This window comes from Oryctolagus cuniculus, chromosome 11 (genome assembly GCF_051225735.1).
Source record: "Oryctolagus cuniculus isolate XC-2025 breed Fujian yellow rabbit chromosome 11, ASM5122573v1, whole genome shotgun sequence".
In the NCBI taxonomy this organism is placed as follows: domain Eukaryota; kingdom Metazoa; phylum Chordata; class Mammalia; order Lagomorpha; family Leporidae; genus Oryctolagus; species Oryctolagus cuniculus.
Window position 1 is genome coordinate 90,603,315 of NC_142877.1, and position 21,353 is coordinate 90,624,667.

The 21,353-nt window shown below is 38.2% G+C and overlaps 1 protein-coding gene and 1 pseudogene across 4 annotated transcripts in view; one reads left to right on the forward strand and one right to left on the reverse strand.

Moving 5' to 3' along the window:
• Positions 1-425: 425 nt before the first annotated feature.
• LOC149123558 (ATP synthase F(1) complex subunit alpha, mitochondrial pseudogene) lies at positions 426-2,292 on the forward strand (annotated as a pseudogene). The gene has a single exon (XR_016216229.1). The product of XR_016216229.1 is annotated as an ATP synthase F(1) complex subunit alpha, mitochondrial pseudogene (transcript).
• Positions 2,293-11,069: 8,777 nt separating this feature from the next.
• The window catches only part of ZC3H11D (zinc finger CCCH-type containing 11D), a 124,403-nt gene continuing 114,119 nt past the window's right edge, over positions 11,070-21,353 (reverse strand). For all 3 annotated transcript variants that reach the window (XM_089307560.1, XM_089307559.1, XM_089307561.1), the window contains exon 14: positions 11,070-11,165. In XM_089307560.1, the coding sequence (XP_089163686.1) occupies positions 11,092-11,165 (74 nt within the window). In that variant the 3' untranslated portion in view covers positions 11,070-11,091. The remainder of the gene's footprint in view (positions 11,166-21,353) is intronic.

Sequence of the window (21,353 nt, forward strand, 5' to 3'; positions counted from 1 at the left end):
TAATATTTATGACAGACACAGAATTGTAAGTTAATAAATATTTTGTTTAAAAATGAGAAAAGGACATTATAAATAGTTTACAGAACAAAAAAAAACAGCAAACATGTGCTGCATACTCAGTCTGTCATAATTAAAGAAATGTATGTTAATTGGTGGGAATGTACTGGTGTAACCACTGTGGAAGACAGAGTGGAGTTACCTCATGAATCTGAATATAGATTTACCATATGATTCATGCCACTCCAACAAAACCAAAATAAATCAGCATATGAGAGTTATCTGTACCCCTCTGTTCACTGCAGAACAGTTCACAATAGCTAAGATATGGAATCAACCCAGATTTCCATCAACTGTTGACTGGATACAGAAATTATGGTATATATACACTAGGGAGTACTACTCTGCTATTAAAAAGAAAACTGACCCAGTCAGTGCAAGGCTGCGGCTGCGGAGGAGTCACCCCAAAGAGAAGCTGCAAAGATGCTGTCCGTGCGTGTAGCCGCGGCCGTGGCCCGCGCCCTTCCCCGGCGGGCCGGACTGGTCTCCAAAAATGCTTTGGGATCATCTTTTATTGCAGCAAGGAACCTTCATGCCTCTAACACGCGTCTTCAGAAGACTGGCACTGCTGAGATGTCCTCTATTCTTGAAGAGCGAATTCTTGGAGCTGATACCTCTGTTGACCTTGAAGAGACTGGGAGTGTCTTAAGTATTGGTGATGGTATTGCCCGAATACACGGGCTCCAGAATGTTCAAGCAGAAGAAATGGTAGAGTTTTCCTCAGGCTTAAAGGGTATGTCTCTGAACTTGGAGCCCGACAATGTTGGTGTTGTGTTTGGGAATGATAAACTCATCAAGGAAGGAGATATTGTGAAGAGGACAGGTGCCATTGTGGATGTTCCAGTTGGTGAGGAGCTGTTGGGTCGTGTAGTAGATGCCCTTGGTAATGCCATTGATGGAAAGGGTCCAATTGGTTCCAAGACTCGTAGGCGAGTTGGCCTGAAAGCCCCTGGAATCATTCCTCGAATCTCGGTGCGGGAACCAATGCAAACTGGCATTAAGGCTGTGGATAGCTTGGTGCCGATTGGTCGTGGTCAGCGTGAGCTGATTATTGGTGACAGACAGACAGGGAAAACATCCACTGCTATTGACACAATTATTAATCAGAAACGTTTCAATGATGGAACTGATGAAAAGAAGAAGCTGTACTGCATCTATGTTGCTATTGGTCAGAAGAGATCCACTGTTGCCCAGTTGGTGAAGAGACTGACAGATGCAAATGCCATGAAGCACACCATTGTGGTGTCAGCTACTGCTTCGGATGCTGCCCCACTTCAGTACCTGGCTCCTTATTCTGGCTGTTCTATGGGAGAGTACTTTAGAGATAACGGCAAGCACGCTTTGATCATCTATGACGACTTGTCCAAACAGGCTGTTGCTTACCGCCAGATGTCGCTGTTGCTCCGCCGGCCCCCTGGTCGTGAGGCCTACCCTGGTGATGTGTTCTACCTACACTCCCGGCTGCTGGAGAGAGCAGCCAAAATGAACGACTCTTTTGGTGGTGGCTCCTTGACTGCGTTACCAGTCATAGAAACACAGGCTGGGGATGTGTCTGCTTACATTCCAACCAATGTCATTTCCATCACTGATGGACAGATCTTGGAAACAGAATTGTTCTATAAAGGTATCCGCCCTGCCATTAATGTGGGTTTGTCTGTGTCCCGTGTCGGATCTGCTGCCCAAACCAGAGCTATGAAGCAGGTGGCAGGTACCATGAAGCTGGAATTGGCGCAGTATCGTGAGGTTGCTGCTTTTGCTCAGTTTGGTTCTGACCTTGATGCTGCCACTCAACAACTCTTGAGTCGTGGTGTGCGTCTGACGGAGTTGCTGAAGCAAGGACAGTATTCTCCCATGGCTATTGAAGAACAAGTGGCTGTTATCTATGCGGGTGTGAGGGGGTACCTTGATAAATTGGAGCCCAGCAAGATCACAAAATTTGAGAATGCTTTCTTGTCGCATGTTGTCAGCCAACATCAAGCCCTGTTGGGTAATATCAGGACTGAAGGGAAGATCTCAGAAGAGTCGGATGCCAAGCTGAAGGAGATTGTAACAAACTTCTTGGCTGGATTTGAAGCTTAAACTCCTATGGATTCACATCAAATACTGGTTTGGTTTTATTGTTTCTTCTAGTAAAATCAATTCCATTTGTAAATGGATTACTCTCCTACTTCTCATGTACAGAAATCACGTTAAATAAAAGTTCCATGTTGCGTGATAAAAAAAAAAAAAAGAAAACTGACATCCCATCTTTTGCAACAAGATGGACACAACTGAAAACCATAATACTTAGTGAAATAAGCCAGTTCCAAAAAGACCCATATCATATGTTTTCCCTGATCTGAAGTAAGTAATAGAGTACCTAAAATGTAATACATTGGAGTGAAATGAACATTTTAAGATTTGATGTTTGTAGCTCTTGTCTTTTCCGTGGAGGAACAGTGGGTTTTTTTTCCTTGTACTATTTGTTGAATTATTTTACTTAGAGTAGGGTTAGCTTTTTGATCACTAAGTAAGCTGAAAATAGATCTTTATAAAAATTAAGAGTGGGAATGGGAGAGGGAGGAGGTAGAAGGGTTGGAGCGTGGGTGGGAGGGACGGTAGGATGGGAAAAATTACAATGTTCTCAAATCTGTAAGTATGGAATACATGAAACTTTTATAATGAAATAAAATTTTAAAAAAGGAATGTATGTTAAAATAGAAGTGAGTTACAGTATATCACTTGTTAGATGGGTAGGATTAAATTAATTGCTAGGAACAGGCCTTTGGCATAGCAGTTAGGACACCATTTGAGACTTTCACATCCCATATAGTGCAGGCGTACACCTTCCGGATAGGTTAACGCCGGCGAGACCTCGGAGACACCAGACGCGTTTATCGGCTTTTCAGCTTTCACTTTATTTTTCAGCAGACTCGCGTTACATGTCGCGAACACCCGCCCTGTTACCGGCATTCATTCACAACTCATTCATTCACAACTCCTTCATTCACCACTCCTGCTTACTACTCGCATTCATTCATAGCTCCCGCCTGTTACCGGCGTTCATTCATAACTCCCGCCTGTTTCCGGCGTTCATTCACAACTCCGCCTGTTACCGGCGTTCATTCACAACTCCGCCTGTTACCGGCGTTCATTCATTCCTCCGTCTTTTACCAGCCTTCATTCATTCCTCCGTCTTTTATCAGCATTCATTCACTCCTCCGTCTTTTACCAGCGTTCATTCACTCCCCCCCACCGTCCACCTATTTATATATATCATTCACGGAAAACATGTTACCAACTAAGTGTGGGAAACATGCAATAACAGGATGCTTAAAGTCAAAACAGGATCTTGCAATTAGCAACGGGCAGGGTGGAAAAAGCCCAGCACTAAACTTCTTGTCGGGAGCGGCACAGCTGGCCAGGCTGTCCCGTTCCCCGACAATATAGGAATGCTTGAGTTCTGGTCTCAGTTCCACTTCTCATTCCAGCTTCCAACTATGTCACAATATAAAACTGAATATATAATGATTCATAAGTAGATAAATGCTTAAAGAATCCATATACAGATATTGTCAATGTTAAGAGTAGTTGTGAAGTATTGATTTGAAATATGCAATGCAATGCCATCTACCAATTTATTATTGTTGAGATTATTTTCATCTCTTACTTAGTAGACAGAAATAATTACAAGGAATTGACACCTTATCAAGATCCTCTGAAAAACCAAACAAAAACAATAGCCTTCGAAATTCAAAGTTGCTGAATTTTCCCATTTGAATCAGCAATGTAGTATATAAAATTCATTTTTACATCCATTATTTGGGTTCACATTATAGAATAATGCTGAATTATTTTTCCTATTGGTCTTGGAGCAAATATTCACCTAACAATTTAATTTACTATTTTTGAAACACAAAAGCCTGTCTATTCTACCAAGACAGAATTATAAAAGTTTCATTTTTAATCCTTTTATAAGTTATATATTTTTATAATTTATATATTATATAATTTATAATTTTATAATTTCTTCAGCTGAATTTTATCTTTCACCTGCCACTGAAATGCAATGGAAAAAATTTAAGTAAAAACTCTAGGCTATATAAAAATATTACTAACATAACATTCATTTTCCATTTAAAAAGCAAAGCAGGCAGAATGCAGAAAAATATTTCCATATGGTAGGCATAAACACCCTAGTTATTGATCCCTTAAGAGTTTTTGTACTGTAATAATTTTGAAGACTAGGAGATATTTTTATAACATTTCCCATGTTATTACATTTTTCCTATTATTATGGTTTTTCCTTTTTTTACTTTAAAGCACAGGCAATTTTCATAAATTCTTTTTGTGTCGTATATTATATGTAACTACTATGGAAACTGTTTTAATACCTTAGGTTAACAGGTGCTATTTATTTATTTATTTGTTTTTTTTTGACAGGCAGAGTGGACAATGATAGAGAGAGACAGAGAGAAAGGTCTTCCTTTTCAGTTGGTTCATCCCCCAATGGCCGCTGCTGCCAGTGCGCTGTGGAGGGCGCACAGCACTGATTCGAAGCCAGGAGCCAGGTGCTTCTCCTGGTCTCCCATGCGGGTATAGGGCCCAAGGACTTGGGCCATCCTCCACTGCACTCCCTGGCCACAGCAGAGAGCTGGCTTGGAAGAGGGGCAACCGGGACAGAATCTGGCGCCCTGACCGGGACTAGAACCCGGTGTGCCGGCGCGCTATTTATTTTTAAAAGAAACCTGATTTTTAATAAGAACCAAAGAATATATGTATTTATGCAAGCATATGTGTTTGTGTGCATCTATATCTATATATGTATGTATATATACATACATTTATATGTTTTTGTTTACATTTATAAATATACATACATGTGCACAGACAGTACATCATGGAGTTTATATTTAAAAAAATAATAAATTATGGCAGAGTGCATACTGGATAGGGAGAAATATGACTGGAACAGAAAAGGATTTGCAAGGGGAAAATCAATGTGAATTTGAGGTAGAACACGTGAGCTGAATTTTTATGCCACCTCTTTCCCAGCATTTCTTGATACAACTCTATTGATACAATGAGAACACATGGCTAAGACATTTGGAGGAAAGTTACATATTTACATGCTTTCTGTGCCTTAGAATATTAAGGGCTGTGAGAAGTCCTGTTCAATTTTTTCCAAGCCTGCATTACAATAGAAACTTTTTAAACATAATGTTCAACAGTATCTACAGAAACACATTATCCACTCTATCTTTCCTGCTCATACTTAACTTCCAAACAATTCATAAATGTCCTAAGTTTAATACTATATTTTCTAGTTTTCCTCATTTCTTTTTTCATTCATTGCATCTTGTATTTTTTTATTTCTCCTCTTACTGACACTTTTTTCTTTTTCTTTTTCTTTTTTTTTTTTTTTTTTTTTTTTTTTTTTTTTTTGACAGGCAGAGTGGATAGTGAGAGAGAGAGACAGAGAGAAAGGTCTTCCTTTTGCCGTTGGTTCACCCTCCAATGGCCGCCATGGCTGGCGTGTTGTGGTCAGCGCACCACGCTGATCCGAAGGCAGGAGCCAGGTACTTATCCTGGTCTCCCATGGGGTGCAGGGCCCAAGGACTTGGGCCATCCTCCACTGCACTCCTTGGCCACAGCAGAGAGCTGGCCTGGAAGAGGGGCAACCGGGACAGAATCCGGTGCCCCGACCAGGACTAGAACCCAGTGTGCCGGGGCCGCTAGGTGGAGGATTAGCCTAGTGAGCAGCGGCGCCGGCTTACTGACACTTTTTTAAAACAAATTTTTTTATTTGCTCAATACTGTGTTTACAAAAGTTTCCTTAACATATTTCTAAATCCCTTTCATTCTTCTTCTTTGTTACCTTTTTCAATACCTGAGCATTTGCCTGAGTTCTTCCTCCTGTTTTAGTTTTTTCTCCCCCAACTTAGTTTAAACTTTGCTACTTACACACACACACACACACACACACATGCATGCATGAACACTGAGACACAGACATGCAGGATTAGAAATATTCATTGTGCTTCACCTTAGTTCTGGGTGTTTTTCTTGTGTGGCATTTTTACATAATTGACCTTGTGCCTACTGCTCTCACTAAAAGCTCTGACGGGTAGAAACTATGTCTGTCCTTTTTGTCCTTACATATTCAAAATTACGGTAGTACTCAGAATATTTACACAACATTTAATTATCAGATAAATAAATGAATGAATGGATAACACTGTCAATATGCCTGTATTCTCTAAAGCCTTTTGAACATGGCCATTGAAAAGTTTACTGTAATTGTCTCTCTTTTTGAATGAAGCTGCTGATATAATGACTTTCAGTGGGGAGCAGGTCAGTATTTTCTATTATTGAATAGTAATTTGTTTACAGAGACCACTGATCTCATGGAAACAAATTAACTTATTTAATAAATTTTTTTTTTTTTGACAGGCAGAGTGGACAGTGAGAGAGAGAGACAGAGAGAAAGGTCTTCCTTTGCCGTTGGTTCACCCTCCAATGGCTGCCGCGGCCGGCGCGCTGCGGCCAGCGCACCGCGCTGATCCGATGGCAGGAGCCAGGAGCCAGGTGCTTTTCCTGGTCTCCCATGGGGTGCAGGGCCCAAGCACCTGGGCCATCCTCCACTGCACTCCCTGGCCACAGCAGAGGGCTGGCCTGGAAGAGGGGCAACTGGGACAGAATCCGGTGCCCCGACCGGGACTAGAACCCGGTGTGCCGGCGCCGCTAGGCGGAGGATTAGCCTATTGAGCCGCGGCGCCGGCCAACTTATTTAATAAATGTTTTAAAAATATTAATCCTCTATGAATTGCTGTTGAGAAATAACTTCATTACTGATTGACATACCTAGTCAGAACCGCGAAAAATATCCAAATCCATTTTTGTGTAAAGCAGAAATTTTAACTTACTAACACTTCACACATACACAAGTCTCAAAGATGAATTTAAAATAATATAAAATCCTATTTGGATAAGAATTGTGTGGTTATTGACTATAATATATTACTGGTTTACTTAAATTAGCAAAGTAAATATGAATCAAGGACCACAAAGGTCTGCTTTCTACAAGTATATTTTATCTAATTGCCATACAGCACACTAGAAATTTTAAACACTCAGAAAAGCTATATAATTTTAAAACACTTCAAGAAATGCATCACTTCATTTCCAAATATATTAAAAATTCATTATGGTCTGATAGGTTGATTCATTTGGGTAATCAATAATTAATCACTCTGAAAGCTTCAGTTCTTTATAAATATCAAAGACTTTTAATAATTGCTTTACAAATCCTAAGTAGCATAGTCTACAGACTTCATACATCAAGGGAAATGAATAAAAGTTAAAAAGATGGGTGCTTTAAAATGAATAAACTAAATACCAAATGTCTACATTTTGAAATGTTTGGTCTTATAACAGATTCCAATGTTATAGCAGGAAGGTAAAAATATCATCTCTAAGCACAGACAGAGCATATATAAATGGGCAACAATGCCAACAGAGCAAGTCTACTGTCAAATCCGCTTTTGAAAATACTAGATATGCATCTGTCACACAATTAAACTGGACAAAAGAGAAAAAAACAACTTACACAAATGAAATTCACAGATTATCACTTAAACCATGCATACTAACACTAGTCCTCAATTATATAAAAAATGTCAAAACTAACCACATTGAAGGTAGGCGTTGTGGTGCAGGAAGTTAAACCCCCACTTGCAATGCCTCCCATCCCTTTCCGAAGTGCCTGCTTCGAGTTGCAGCTACTGTAGGCTTCTGATATTAGTGTGCCTGGGACGTAGTGGATGATGGAGTAAGTGTTGGGTTCCTGCCTTTCACATGGGAGACCTGGATGGAGTTCCGGGCTTCTGGCTTCAGGGTGACCTAGTGCCAGCTGTTGAGGGCATTTGGGGAGTAAACCAGCAGATAGAAGATCTCTCTATATCTATCTGTCACTCTGCCTTTCAAATAAATGAATCTTTTCTAAAAAAATTACCACACTGAATTTCAATTCCTTTATAGATTCATCCTCCAATTGTAATAACCACAATTTTGAAGATAATTGATATCTGTTTTATATTCATCAGATGTGCAATATCTTATACCAACAATTTTACATATTTATTTGCATTTAATTTCCTTAATAATTTGTTGACTGATTTTATCATAGTAAAACCCCATCATGATATTTTAAGTGATGTATAAAATTTTCAATTGCAAAGAATATGAATTCACTTATTTCAAATATAGTTAAATAATTCAATTGATCCTGTACAAGATTTCAAGTAGGGGGGATGTGTGAAACAAGACATAGTATTCTGATCCTAGCTGTAGCTTGCTATCATCTTGTGACAGTTGTTACATCTGTCCAACAATTCTGTCTCTTGCCAATGGCTTGGACTTCCAGGTCTACAGTCAGGAATAAACTAGAATAAGAGGGCAGAGTTCCGCAGCAGAAAGACACTTCCTTCTCTGTCCCATATCCTCACTTCTCTCTACAGGGCTCCTTCAATCTAATGTTGTTACAGACCAGTTTACTTTGCTTCCACTCCCTAAGGCATAAATAGATATCAGTGCCCAAATGTTGGTCCTTCCATTTAGGATATTGGACAGAATAGAACTAGAATTTTCAAGGGAAAATTTACTGAATACATCTGGGGCTATGAGTAGTCTTCTGAGTGCTGGAGACAAAAAGAAATAAGACACAATTCTTGTTCTTGAGAAAGCTACAGTTTAGAAGTAAATATGTGGCCAGCGCTGCAGCTCATGTGGCTAATCCTCCGCCTGCGGCGTCGGCATCCTGGGTTCTAGTCCCGGTTAGGGCGCCGGATTCTGTCCCGGTTGCTCCTCTTCCAGTCCAGCTCTCTGCTGTGGCCTGGGAGTGCAGTGGAGGATGGCTCAGGTCCTTGGGCCCTGCACCCACATGGGAGACCAGGAGGAAGCACCTGGCTCCTGGCTTCTGATCGGTGCAGCACGCCAGCCGTAGCAGCCATTTGGGGGGTGAACCAATGGAAAGGAAGACCTTTCTCTCTGTCTCTCTCTCTCACTGTCTAACTCTGCCTGTAAAAAAAAAAAAAAAAAAATTAAATATGTATAAGCCAATAATGCTTACATAATACAGAAGGTGCTAAAATAAAGTGCTTCCTAAATGTTTCCTTTCTTTTATACATCCTCCCCTACAATCAATACTCCTCATAGCAGCCTCATAGCTTACAAATCTGATTGTGGAAATTCACTGTCAAAACCTCCATACACTTCCCTCATACCTCAAACTAAGAATCTTTACTATATGTGCCCTAGAGTGTAGAGCACCTCCAACATATTACAGGCATGTTTTACAATGCTTAGTGGAATGAATGAAAGAATATTGCAGGCCGGCGCCGCAGCTCACTAGGCTAATCCTCCGCCTAGCGGCGCCGGCACACCGGGTTCTAGTCCCGGTCGGGGCGCCGGATTCTGTCCCGGTTGCCCCTCTTCCAGGACAGCCCTCTGCTGTGGCCAAGGGAGTGCAGTGGAGGATGGCCCAAGTGCTTGGGCCCTGCACCCCATGGGAGACCAGGAAAAGCATCTGGCTCCTGGCTCCTGCCATCGGATCAGCGCGGTGCGCCGGCCGCAGTGTGCCGGCTGCCGCGGCCATTGGAGGGTGAACCAACGGCAAAGGAAGACCTTTCTCTCTGTCTCTCTCTCTCACTGTCCACTCTGCCTGTCAAAAAAAAAAAAGAATATTGCATGAGATAAGCACAGAACAGAGTCATTGGCAACCCAGAGATTCATGGAAAACTCACTAGGAGAGAAATTTCCATTGGTCTTTTGTTCTTCACAGTCAAACTTTTAGGTATTTTCAGAACTATCTCTCATGGTATCGTTTCTAGACCTCACCAAGTTTACAACCAAAATGGCTATTTGACAAATTCCAGGTGTGAATCTCCCTTTAAAAATCTGGCTCAGAACTGAACGCAATAATCCAAAAATGTATGCCCAACAAAAATATTAAGATAAGTACTTCTTATGATCTGTTCCTAGCATTCCTATTTTCCTAAATTAAGACTATTCTAACTCTTATATAGACATTAACCATCAAAATATTGCTGAATCAAGTCAAGTTAATGGTAATTTAAAACTAGCAGTCACATTACTGTTGTTAAGCCTGATTCTACACTGTGATGACTCATTTTTATAACAAAATATCAATGTTTACATTCACCCCATTGCATTTCAACTTCTCTCAGTCTTATATTCTGAACAATGAAGATGGTTTTGAATTTTTATTTTATCATCCATTATACCTGGTATCTCTCCTGGCTATTTATTAACTGCAAATGTTATTAGCAGTGTTTCCCATGCTGCAAGTTATTAATATGCTGATGATTAACCAATATTTCTTTATTGCTAAATATGCTAGTTCAGTTTTCCAAACTGACCTGTAATTTTATCAGTTTCTCTTTTTGTTCAATGATAATAAAAGAGATTTTTTTTTCATATTCCTTATATATCACTGGTTTAATTTCTTAATAGGATTCTCTAATTTTTAAAGGAAGCTTAATAATTAATGGAAATACAGAAACCAAGTAAAAATAAAGCATGTGTATTAACACATAACTGATTATTATTTTAACACTTGAATAGTATTTCTTATATGTATCTATTAAAATAATATGTAAACATAATTTGACTCAAATAAATGCTGACTTTTATTTTTAAATGCTGACATTTCAAATTTTTATGCTAATTTTAAATTATTCATACACTTTTCTGTGCCAATCAAAATGCATATTTTAAGACTAAAAGGAACAAAAAAGAAAAGGAAGTTATTTGAATCATGAGTGACTAATTTGGATTGCTTTTTATCAGTAAATACAAAATTTTAAATAAACTAATGATTTTCCGAGAAAATACTGCTTACCAAAATTGACAATGAAAGATAGTCTAAAAATTAATTTCCCTGCAAAATAAATTAAATTACTTATTATTCCACTTTATGTTACTATAATGAAATACCTGAAGCTAGATACTTACAAATAAATATGTTCACTTAGCTCACATTTGGGAGACACAAAGCCCAAAGACCATAGCACCAGCTCTGATAGGGGTTGCCTTGACTGGTTCACCATCTGGTGGATGATACAACAATGAATGTAGATTGAGTGAGAGGGAGAGTCATGACCTCCCTCTTGCCCAAACTCTTAAAGGACTCACTGCCTTACATCACAGTCACACTGGGAACCAAGCTTCCAACCCAAGAATCTTTGAGGACAAACCATATCCATACCATAGCAACTATAAAAGACACACTTTAGTCTTCAAAAAAAAAAAAAAAAAAAAAAAAAAAGCATGTATCCCAGATGGTTTCACAAAGAAAATTAACATATGATTTAACCTATTCAGGATCACAAGAAAAGGAGGAAAACTTACAATATTTTTTCTAAGCTGTATCAGAATCAGTTTTCTTAATATATTTAAAGAACAATTATCAAAATTAAATTATGAAAAATAGCTACAACCGAAGATTATACAACAGTAATAAGTGCCTTTGTATCTCATTGGTTTAAAAGAAAAACGATTTATACCTCATTCACATTTCATGTCACTGGAGACTTATTACAAAGCATTCCAGGTTTTTTCTTCTTTGGGGACTACAGTTAGATCGTTACCTATCCAGAACGGATTGGCTTCATGTCACAGTAGAAGGATTGATGGCTCTTAAATTTTCTGTTGATGAGGAGCATCCTGTTCTACGCTCAAAGCAAGTGACAAGACCAAAACTGATACCAATGAAAAGAGGAATTACAATCTTTGCTATGAATTGGTAGTGTATACTTTGTACGCTAACAAAACATAAATGAAATCTAGCATTTGAATCAATAGCAACTCTGAAAACAAACCTGATTCAAATATACAGTTGTATCTCACTTATGAATATTGATGTGAAATGATTAGACTACCAAAACTCTACTGCTTCACAACAAAGTAAAGTTTGTTCCAGGTATTCAAAGATAACATGTAATAATTAAAAAGTATAAATAAAATCCCTTTAATACATCTAGGGAAAAAAAGCAAGATCAACTCCTCAGACAATAAAAGCATTTTGACACTTCACTTTTAAGAGAAAAAAAACTCTCCAAAAATAACAATGGATAGATACTTTCTTGCAACAGAATGCCAACATTATATCAAATGGGCAGACACTGGAGGTATTGAAACTAAAGACATTTCGGGGCCGGTGCTGCGGCGCAGTGCGGTTAAAGCTCCAGCCTGCTGCACCGGCATCCCACGTTGGCACCAGTTCAAGTCCCAGCTGCTCCATTTCTGATTCAATTTTCTGCTATGGCCTGGGAAAGCAGGGGAAGATGTTCCAAGACCTTGGGCTCCTGGACCCACGTGGGAGACCCGAAGAAGCTCCTGGATCCTGGCTTCGGATCAGCTCAGTTCTGGGCATGGGCATTGTGGTCATTTGGGGAGTGAACCAGCGGATGGAAGACCTCTCTCTCTAGATCTACCTCTCTTTGTAACTCTTTCAAATAAATAAATCTTTTAACAACAACAACAACAAAAATATAAAGACATTAATAAGTCAAACATATTCTCTCATATCACTGTAATCTAATATTTCATTATAAGTATTAGATAACACTGACATAAATGAAAAAAATTAAACGTTAAAAATTAAAATTAAAATTGATTAAATTACAGCTCTGTACAGTTGCATGGATTGTTTAACTGGACATTTAAGAGCATCTTTTATAAAATTTTACACCTGCAGTACTGGCATCCCATATGGGCACTGGTTTGGGTCCCAAATTGCCCCATTTCCAATCCAGCTCTCAGCTAATGGCCTGGAAAAGCAGCAGAAAATGGCCCAAGTGCTTGGGCCCCTGCAGCCACATGGAAAACCCAGAAGAAATTCCTGGCTCCTGGCTTCTGATTGGCCCAGCTTTGGCCATTCTAGCCATTTGGGAAATGAACCATCAGATCAAAAACCTCTCTCTCTTTGTCTCCTTCTCTCTCTGTAACTCTGCTTCTCACATAAATAAATAGATCTTTAAAAAATTATCTTTATCTCCCACTATACCAAAATAAACCCTAAATATATCAGTGATTCAAGAATAAAAATAAAATCATGATATATCTAGAGACGAAACTGGCAAATAAAGATTTAAACTTGAAAAATATATTTGTATAGTCAGGATATGGAGAAATAATGCCTTCACAGTTGAGAGGATTGGGGTTGTAAAGAATATCATTAGGGAAAGAGAATTCATATAGCTCACAAGTGTGACTTGATTTGAGAGCTAAATTCCTCCTCCATTCTATAGTCATTGAATAAACTTGTGTTGTTGATGCTCAAAAAAAAAAAAGTGATATATGAAGTTGAGAATGGTTTACACAATGATAAGATGTGGAAGAAATTCAAAATCCAGAGGACAGGACAATGGAAAGTCAGTCTTAAAGTATCGAAGCTTTAGCTGCAGTTGTAGGTGGAAATTCTTTTTCTTCAGGGACACCTGTGTTCTCCTATTTTGGAAATTTATTTATTTATTTGGAACAACAGCCAGGATTGGGCAAAGCCAAAGTTAGAACCTGGGACTCAATACAGGTCTCCTACATGAGTGACAGGAACTTAACTACATGAGCCACCCTCTGTTGTCTCACAGCGTGTCCATCAAAAGGAAGCTGGAAATGGGAACAGAGTTGGAGCCAAACACAGTACTCTGATATGGGACATAGCCATATTCCAAACAGTGTCTTAACTGCAACACCAAATGACCGCTCCAGTTCTGCTCTTCCTATCTTGCAATGAATTATAATCAAGCCCTTTTAGATTATTGAGAATTAGCTCTTTTAATTAATGACAACTGATTATGGTCTTTTATCACAAGTAAAAAATGTCTTCACAGCAACACCTAAATTAGGATTTGACTGAATAATGGAAAATAACCTAGCCAAGTGGACAAAAAACTGACTATAATGGTGGGGAGAAACATTGTCCACCCAGGAAGAAAGGTAGGAGATTGTCCATAAAGAATAATATTTAATTTATTTTAAAATATTAAGGAATTCTCATTTCATACTTTTCAATATTCTATAGGTTTTTTTTTTAAACAAGTGATAAAGAAATAAATGAATTCCAGCTCATGACTAAGTACAGACACCTGCCTTCCTTTCCTTCCATCTCCACTAAAATCATGATAAAGTAAAACTTTAAAAATAGCTCAAACTTCCCATAAGGAAAACAGAGACAACTCTAGGCATTTCAGAAAATTAATACAGGCAAGCAGAAGTTTACAAAACAACTGGAAGAGCTTGAAGAGTAAATGTCAGGGATAAACAACTACTAGTTCTTCAGGTCACACATTAGCAAAGAGCAATGAAAATGTCAGGAGACTACAGTTGCTTCTAACCTCTAAGCAAACAACTGGAAGTGCAACACAGAGTCCATCTGGCTGCTGCACAAGCATACACTTGTCACACCCTAGTACAACTGCAAGAGAAAGAATGGTTTCTTCTTTGCCTCCCCTCTACAAATAGAAGAACATAATTGAATCAAAAAACTGAACCAATGTATTCTAGAAATGCAATTTCAGAGCATTCAGTCCATTGAGACAGATTGAAAAGTATAGGAACAGTGAAAATGAATGTGTTCTCATAAAACATACACACACACATTTCCATAACAGTAAGAGATTGAGAGAGATGTCACTGTCAACCAGAGATCAATTTCCAGGAGAAGATCAAATGGAAGTGTTATAACATACAAAATAGTTGGAAAAGGCAGCAGTCTAGAATACACAAATAATTAGGCTCCAGTGGATGAAGTAGTTCATTCTTCCAATGGAATTACAGATAGACACTAGCCTCAGGGTAGACAAATGCAAAAGATAAAGAAAAGGTATCGACAGAAAGAGAACAGGAGCAAGAAGAATGTGTTACTAACCACTGAGCTAGTTGTCTCATCTCCACACCTTCATGCAAAGAATCAATCAGCAATACTTTAAACTGGGCCAAAAGTTAATTCATTTTCTCTAGATAAATAGAACCACCTGTATGAGGGTAAAGTAAAGAATTCTGTGGGTGTCAACATGCCCGAACATTTCCCTCATTGCTGTGGTTCAGGAGGAAGTGATCTTTACCTTGAAAAAAGAAAAAGATATTTTGCAGTTCCTCCCCTTTGAGAATCAGCTCAGTCTCTCATTCTTGAATTTGAACTACTTTTGTGGTCAATAAAAACAAAAGTAACATTGTGGAAGTTCTTGAAATTCCTGGCTTCATTTTCTTAATATAATCCTTTCCTGGGAGAAAGGCCCAGGAAAAGATTAGATGCAGAGCGTTGTTGAGTCTTCCAGACATTTCCAGTACTGCCATGTGAGGTTCAACACTTGAGATCGTCCATCTCAACCAAGCTGCCAACTGAATGAATCAATGTGAGTGAGCCCAGGTGAGATTAACAGAACCAGCAGTATTGTAGCCATTGAGCTGGAGGTTGTTTACATACAACGAAGTGGAACTTTTATATAACTCAGCAAGTCCCAGTTTCCTGTGCACTCAATAAAATTGACTTTTGTCAATTTGCATACTCTACCCATGAACTCACCATTTTTCCCCCTTTGGATCTTGTCCAAATACCACCTATTCAACAAGGCCTTTTCTAAATTTCTTGCTTTTAAATTATATCTATAATCACCCCATCCTCCCACATTCCTTTTTTATTTCACAGGGTTAGATATTTGCTTCATTCATGACCTTTCCTTACTGCCTTCATTGTATTAGCCACATAGTAGACACTCAACATATTTTGTTATGTAAATTAAATCTGTGGAATATAAGCAATGAAATATCAATTTTAGGAAAATTCACCTTTGAGTGAAGCAGGGATTATACTTTGGGCCAAGGGAGATGGAACTGCAATCCTGGCATCCCTATGGGGCTCAATAGGGAATAAAATAAATTCTGAGACTAAAATGTGAATGCTATACACTGGCTTTTTATTATAATTAACCTGTAGATAAAGTTTAAAAGATGATTATACTTATAAAGCCAAATAAAAAAAGATTATTAATTTTAACTACAGAACGATAAAACCTCACTAGTAGATAATGGAGAAATAAATAAGAAAGAAATAGGGCTGCAATAACATTATTGTACATAGCTTAAGGGGGAGGGACAAAGGTTAGAGCCAGTAGAACAAGACTGGAGTAAACATTATCAAAACATGGGAAAACAGCAGAGATCAAATTGGAGTAGAAGGGTCCCATGGAATAATAGTAAAATTCTGTCTTTCCAAAGAGATTTTGAAAATTTTTGACAAATAGTATAAACATAGTGTTTATATTTTCAAGAGCAGCCAGTAGAAGAATCAGAACAAAATGGTTTAAAGAATTTACCCCTGGTATATAGGTCAGAATAAAGTAAAGGAGCACATTGTATTTTGTATGAGCTTCACTGTAAAATTTACTTTTTATCATACATATGATTTCCTTATTTTAAAAAAACAATACGAATTGGGGCTGGTATTGTGGCATAGCAGGTAAAGTTGTCACCTATGACACTGAAATCCTGTAAAGGCACCAGTTCGAGTCCCAGATACTCAACTTCCTATCCATCTCCCTGATAATGGCTTGAAAAAAGCAGGGGAACATGATCCAAGTATTTGTGGGAAACCCAGATGAAGCTCCTGGCTCCTTGCTTCAGCCTAGCCCAGGACTGGCTATTGCAGCCATTTGAGGAATGAACCAACAGTTGGAAGAGCTCTCTCGTGCTCTCTCACTATATATATATATATATATAATTCTTTCAAAGTAAACAATTAAACTTTTTAAAAATACTAATCAAAAGAAAAGAAAAATTACCCTTAAGTAAAAAATAAGACAATATAAAGTGTTTATCCTGGGAAAAGTACAAAATAATTAAACCACTCACTTCCTCAGACATTCTTTGTAGATATAATTTAAAAAGTAAAATCAAAGAGAAACCCATCTATAAATTAAAAGCTACTTGATGCACAAAAAATTTGGGAAAATAAGAGAGACTGTACACTTCAATATCCTGCTAATGCTTATGGTGTTCACAAGTCACAAGACTGCAGCAGTGCAAGGAATCCCCTGAAAAAGTTTCCAGTGTTCTTGCTGACAATTTTTACTATGACCTCTCTCCGACTCTGATCCTGTAGTTCTTAAGTTATTTCGTTCTGCCTTTCTGCAAACAGGAATTCAATCTCCACGAAGACTATGAATTTGTATGTCAAGCAGGAATCAGATCAATTTACTCCCAACTTTGAGGTACAACACATTTTTCTGGAATTTTAGAGGAAAAGTAATTTCTCCTACTAGGTCTTAAAATGTTTAATTGTCTTGTGAACTTTAGAAGACTTGATGATCTTAGACTCCATTTCTAAAGTTTTCTTTCTCATTTTTCATTTAAATGGAAACAAGCCGCCTCTTGAAACTTAGCAGGGGCGTAAATTTATTGAGTGCTTCAACAGGCATAAAAAATCTTTCCCAGATCACAGTAATTTGACTGAAATGAATAGGAACCAAGAAATGAATAGAAAGAGAGAAAATAAGCAAAATTACACTACCAGTGATAATTGGTTAGTCAAAAGATATGATTTAAAATTGAAGGAAGCAGCCGGCGCCGTGGCTCAATAGGCTAATCCTCCACCTTGCGGCGCCGGCACACCGGGTTCTAGTCCCGGTTGGGGCGCCGGATTCTGTCCCGGTTGCCCCTCTTCCAGGCCAGCTCTCTGCTATGGCCAGGGAGTGCAGTGGAGGATGGCCCAGGTGCTTGGGCCCTGCACCCCATGGGAGACCAGGAAAAGCACCTGGCTCCTGGCTCCTGCCAGGATCAGCGCGGTGCGCCGGCTGCAGCGGCGGCCATTGGAGGGTGAACCAACGGCAAAGGAAGACCTTTCTCTCTGCGTCTCTCTCTCTCACTATCCACTCTGCCTGTCAAAAAAAAAAAAAAAAAAAAAAAAAAAAAAATTGAAGGAAGCAGAAAACTGAAGAACCACTGAGTGGAACATGGTATACTGGACTGGATCCCGGAACAGAAAAAGGACCCGAGGAAGCAATTGGTGAAATCCTAACACAGTCAGAATTTTAATTAATAATGAAGTAGCAGTGTCAACTTCTTAGTAAAGTGGAAAAATGTATCATGTTTACGTAAGATGCTAACTTCCTGGTAAACTGGGTAAAGGATACATCAAAGCTGCAGTATCTTTGATGTACCAGGTCAGGGAAGTGGAACAGAAAGGAAGTACTAGACTTTGTAAAGAAAATATTTGGCAAAAGGACAAAATGGTAAACCCATAAATTTAAATAACACAAAAATTCTAGACTTGTCCAGACATTTAAGTCTTCCCCATTAATATATGCAACAAAAACTTGGAAAAACAAAATCTATTATGTAAAAATGCATATTTCTTTTCTCAGAGATGATAAACATCATGAAGTTCCAGATCGTGTTCACTGCTATATCTTTGGCATTGGGGACACAATAGGAATTTAGTTATTATTTTGTAAGTAAAGAATCAGTTAAGTAATTTCTCATTGACTATTGCTTTTTTGTTCAGAGCATATTAGAGTGCTAACGTATCACAATTACTCAAAGCTAATTGACTAAATGGAATTAGCTTGTTCTGACAAATATTGTTATACCATGGGGACAGAGTTGTTTTTACATGTTATTATTACTCATGAATCCCCTTCTAGATAGGGTGGTTTTAACAGGACAATTAAGGATAACATTTAGCCTACCAACAGGAAGATATTCCTCTGCAGTTCTTCATTTGATACTGCTTCTATAGATAGCAATTAGCTATGTCTAGAAGAAAAAAGAACTTCCTATGAAAGTAAATAAATACTAATAGTTTTTAATAGGATATGATTTAGCATTGTACTATACTAATAATATATTGCTTTAGACTGCATATTAATACAGCTCTGAAAAATGACTATACATGTTATTTATTATTACCAAAAATAATGTCTATGATTTGATTACCTCTGTTAAGAAACTTTACTTTGGATTCTAGAGAAATCATTTCTCCATTAGGGTTATACTTTCCTACACTTAAAACTACAACATTTAATTTAATACATCCATTTATAAAAATAATAGAAAATATCTAGCTTTGCAAACATTACAACAGTTAAATTATTAAGGGGACTTTTAACAGTGGAATATATTTCAATGAGATGGAGATTATTAAGTGTTTTAATGGAGTCATTGACTTGGAAAAGAGACTTTCATCTGACAATTCATTTTCCAGTTACCAAATGTTAAATTAATAAACTGTTCATATCTTACTAGCATAATTAATCCTACAACACAAAGCTCAGTGTCTAGTGTATTTGTTTTTGAATGGCTTACTTTCTGATTGGGTCAGGAATATATGGCTGTGTGTGAAAAATTAAAAGAATGCACTGCTCACTGAAGAGCAAATAGCCCTGCAGGGGCTATAGATAGTTTTTATTTTCTTGACAGTGCAAGTCACCTTGTAACATCACTTACCTGCGGTTTATCTTGTCATATTGCTGTCTTTTTAGGTGATAATCTAAACTATTTGAAAGAAATACTATTTGAGGCCGGCGCCGCGGCTCACTAGGCTAATCCTCCGCCTCGCGGTGCCGGCACACCGGGTTCTAGTCCCGGTCGAGGCGCTGGATTCTGTCCGGTTGCCTCTCTTCCAGGCCAGCTCTCTGCTGTGGCCAGGGAGTGCCGTGGAGGATGGCCCAAGTGCTTGGGCCCTGCACCCCATGGGAGACCAGGAGAAGCACCTGGCTCCTGCCATCGGATCAGCGCGGTGCGCTGGCCGCTGCGCGCCAGGCGCGGCGGCCATTGGAGGGTGAACCAACGGCAAAAGGAAGACCTTTCTCTCTGTCTCTCTCTCACTGTCCACTTTGGCTGTCAAAAAAAAAAAAAAAAAAAAAAAAAGAAAGAAATACTATTTGAAAGATACTACTATTAGCTAATTTACTGTTGGAACAAAAATAATTAGCACATAAATGTTTTTATGAATAATCTGTGAATATCTCTTTTCTCTAAGTAGTACAATACTGTTTTTCTAACATAAATTCTACAAATAGCGAAATATTCCTAAACAACATTGTAAGTGTTCTTTTTTTTAAAACCAATAATTTTGATGGTTCAGGTCTTATCCACTAAAAATAAAATCTTAAATATGATCACTCTTAGACTCCCTTAAATATTTTTAAAAGAATGAAGCTGTACTCTCCATAATTGGATGGTACACTTACATACCTTATGGCACAAAAGTTAAAGAAACAGAAAGGTTTCTCATATTTTTAGATATCTGCATTTGTATAATGTGGGACTAGAGACAGATACATATTTTGTTGTGGAAAAATAAGTGAGAATGGATTGCCTAAGGACTTTAAATGTCTTCAGCAATGATAAAAGGCAATAAGCATAATTCAAATGTGAATCCTTCTTTAATCCTGAAAATGAAAGCTCTTTCAAATAAGATAAGCATAAACTATAAATGTTGAATACCAAAAGACCCAAGAAAGCATCTTGGGGAAAAGTAGTGTAGAGAAATTTAGATGTATAGTATCGTATTAATTTCCTAGAGCTTACCATAACAAAATGCCACAAATTATGTGGCTTAAAAAACAGGTAGTGACTCTCCCGGAGTTTTAGAAATCACAAATCTGAAATCAATGTGTCATTAGTCCATGTTCCTTCCTATATTGTGAGAAAGAATCTATCTTTGCCTCCTCCCAGTTTCTGGTGGTTGCCAGGAATCTATATCTGCATCCCACCAGTCTCTGCCTCCCAACTATCTCATGGCCTCCCTCTCTTTGTGTATACCTATAGTCTCGTGTCTCTATCTCTTCTTAAAATGACATTAATGATCGCAATATAGGAGATTTTCAAAAAGCACATATAAATGTGTATTATGAAAAAACTATGCATGGATTGCAAAACTTTTCTGCACCAAAATAAACATTCTTTCATTCCATTTTCCCACAAATGTTTAAAGTACTCTTATATGCCCTCATCCTAACTGCCATCTAAGTATAATCTGTAAAGAAATCAGTTTAATCTATTTTTGATGTTTGAACCTGGAAATCTTTTAGGGCCTACCACTACCCCTACTCCTTTTGCTCTATATCTGAGAATCGAAGGCCCAGAATCTCCCTCTTAAGGATAGTAGTGGCCCCGGAAAAGCTTAAACCATACAAATTCTTGGCCCTGCACATGGAACCTCACTGGGACTCACTCTTAACCACAATAAAAACAAAAGTCATCATCCATCCCTTCACTCATGCCCTAACAGACTG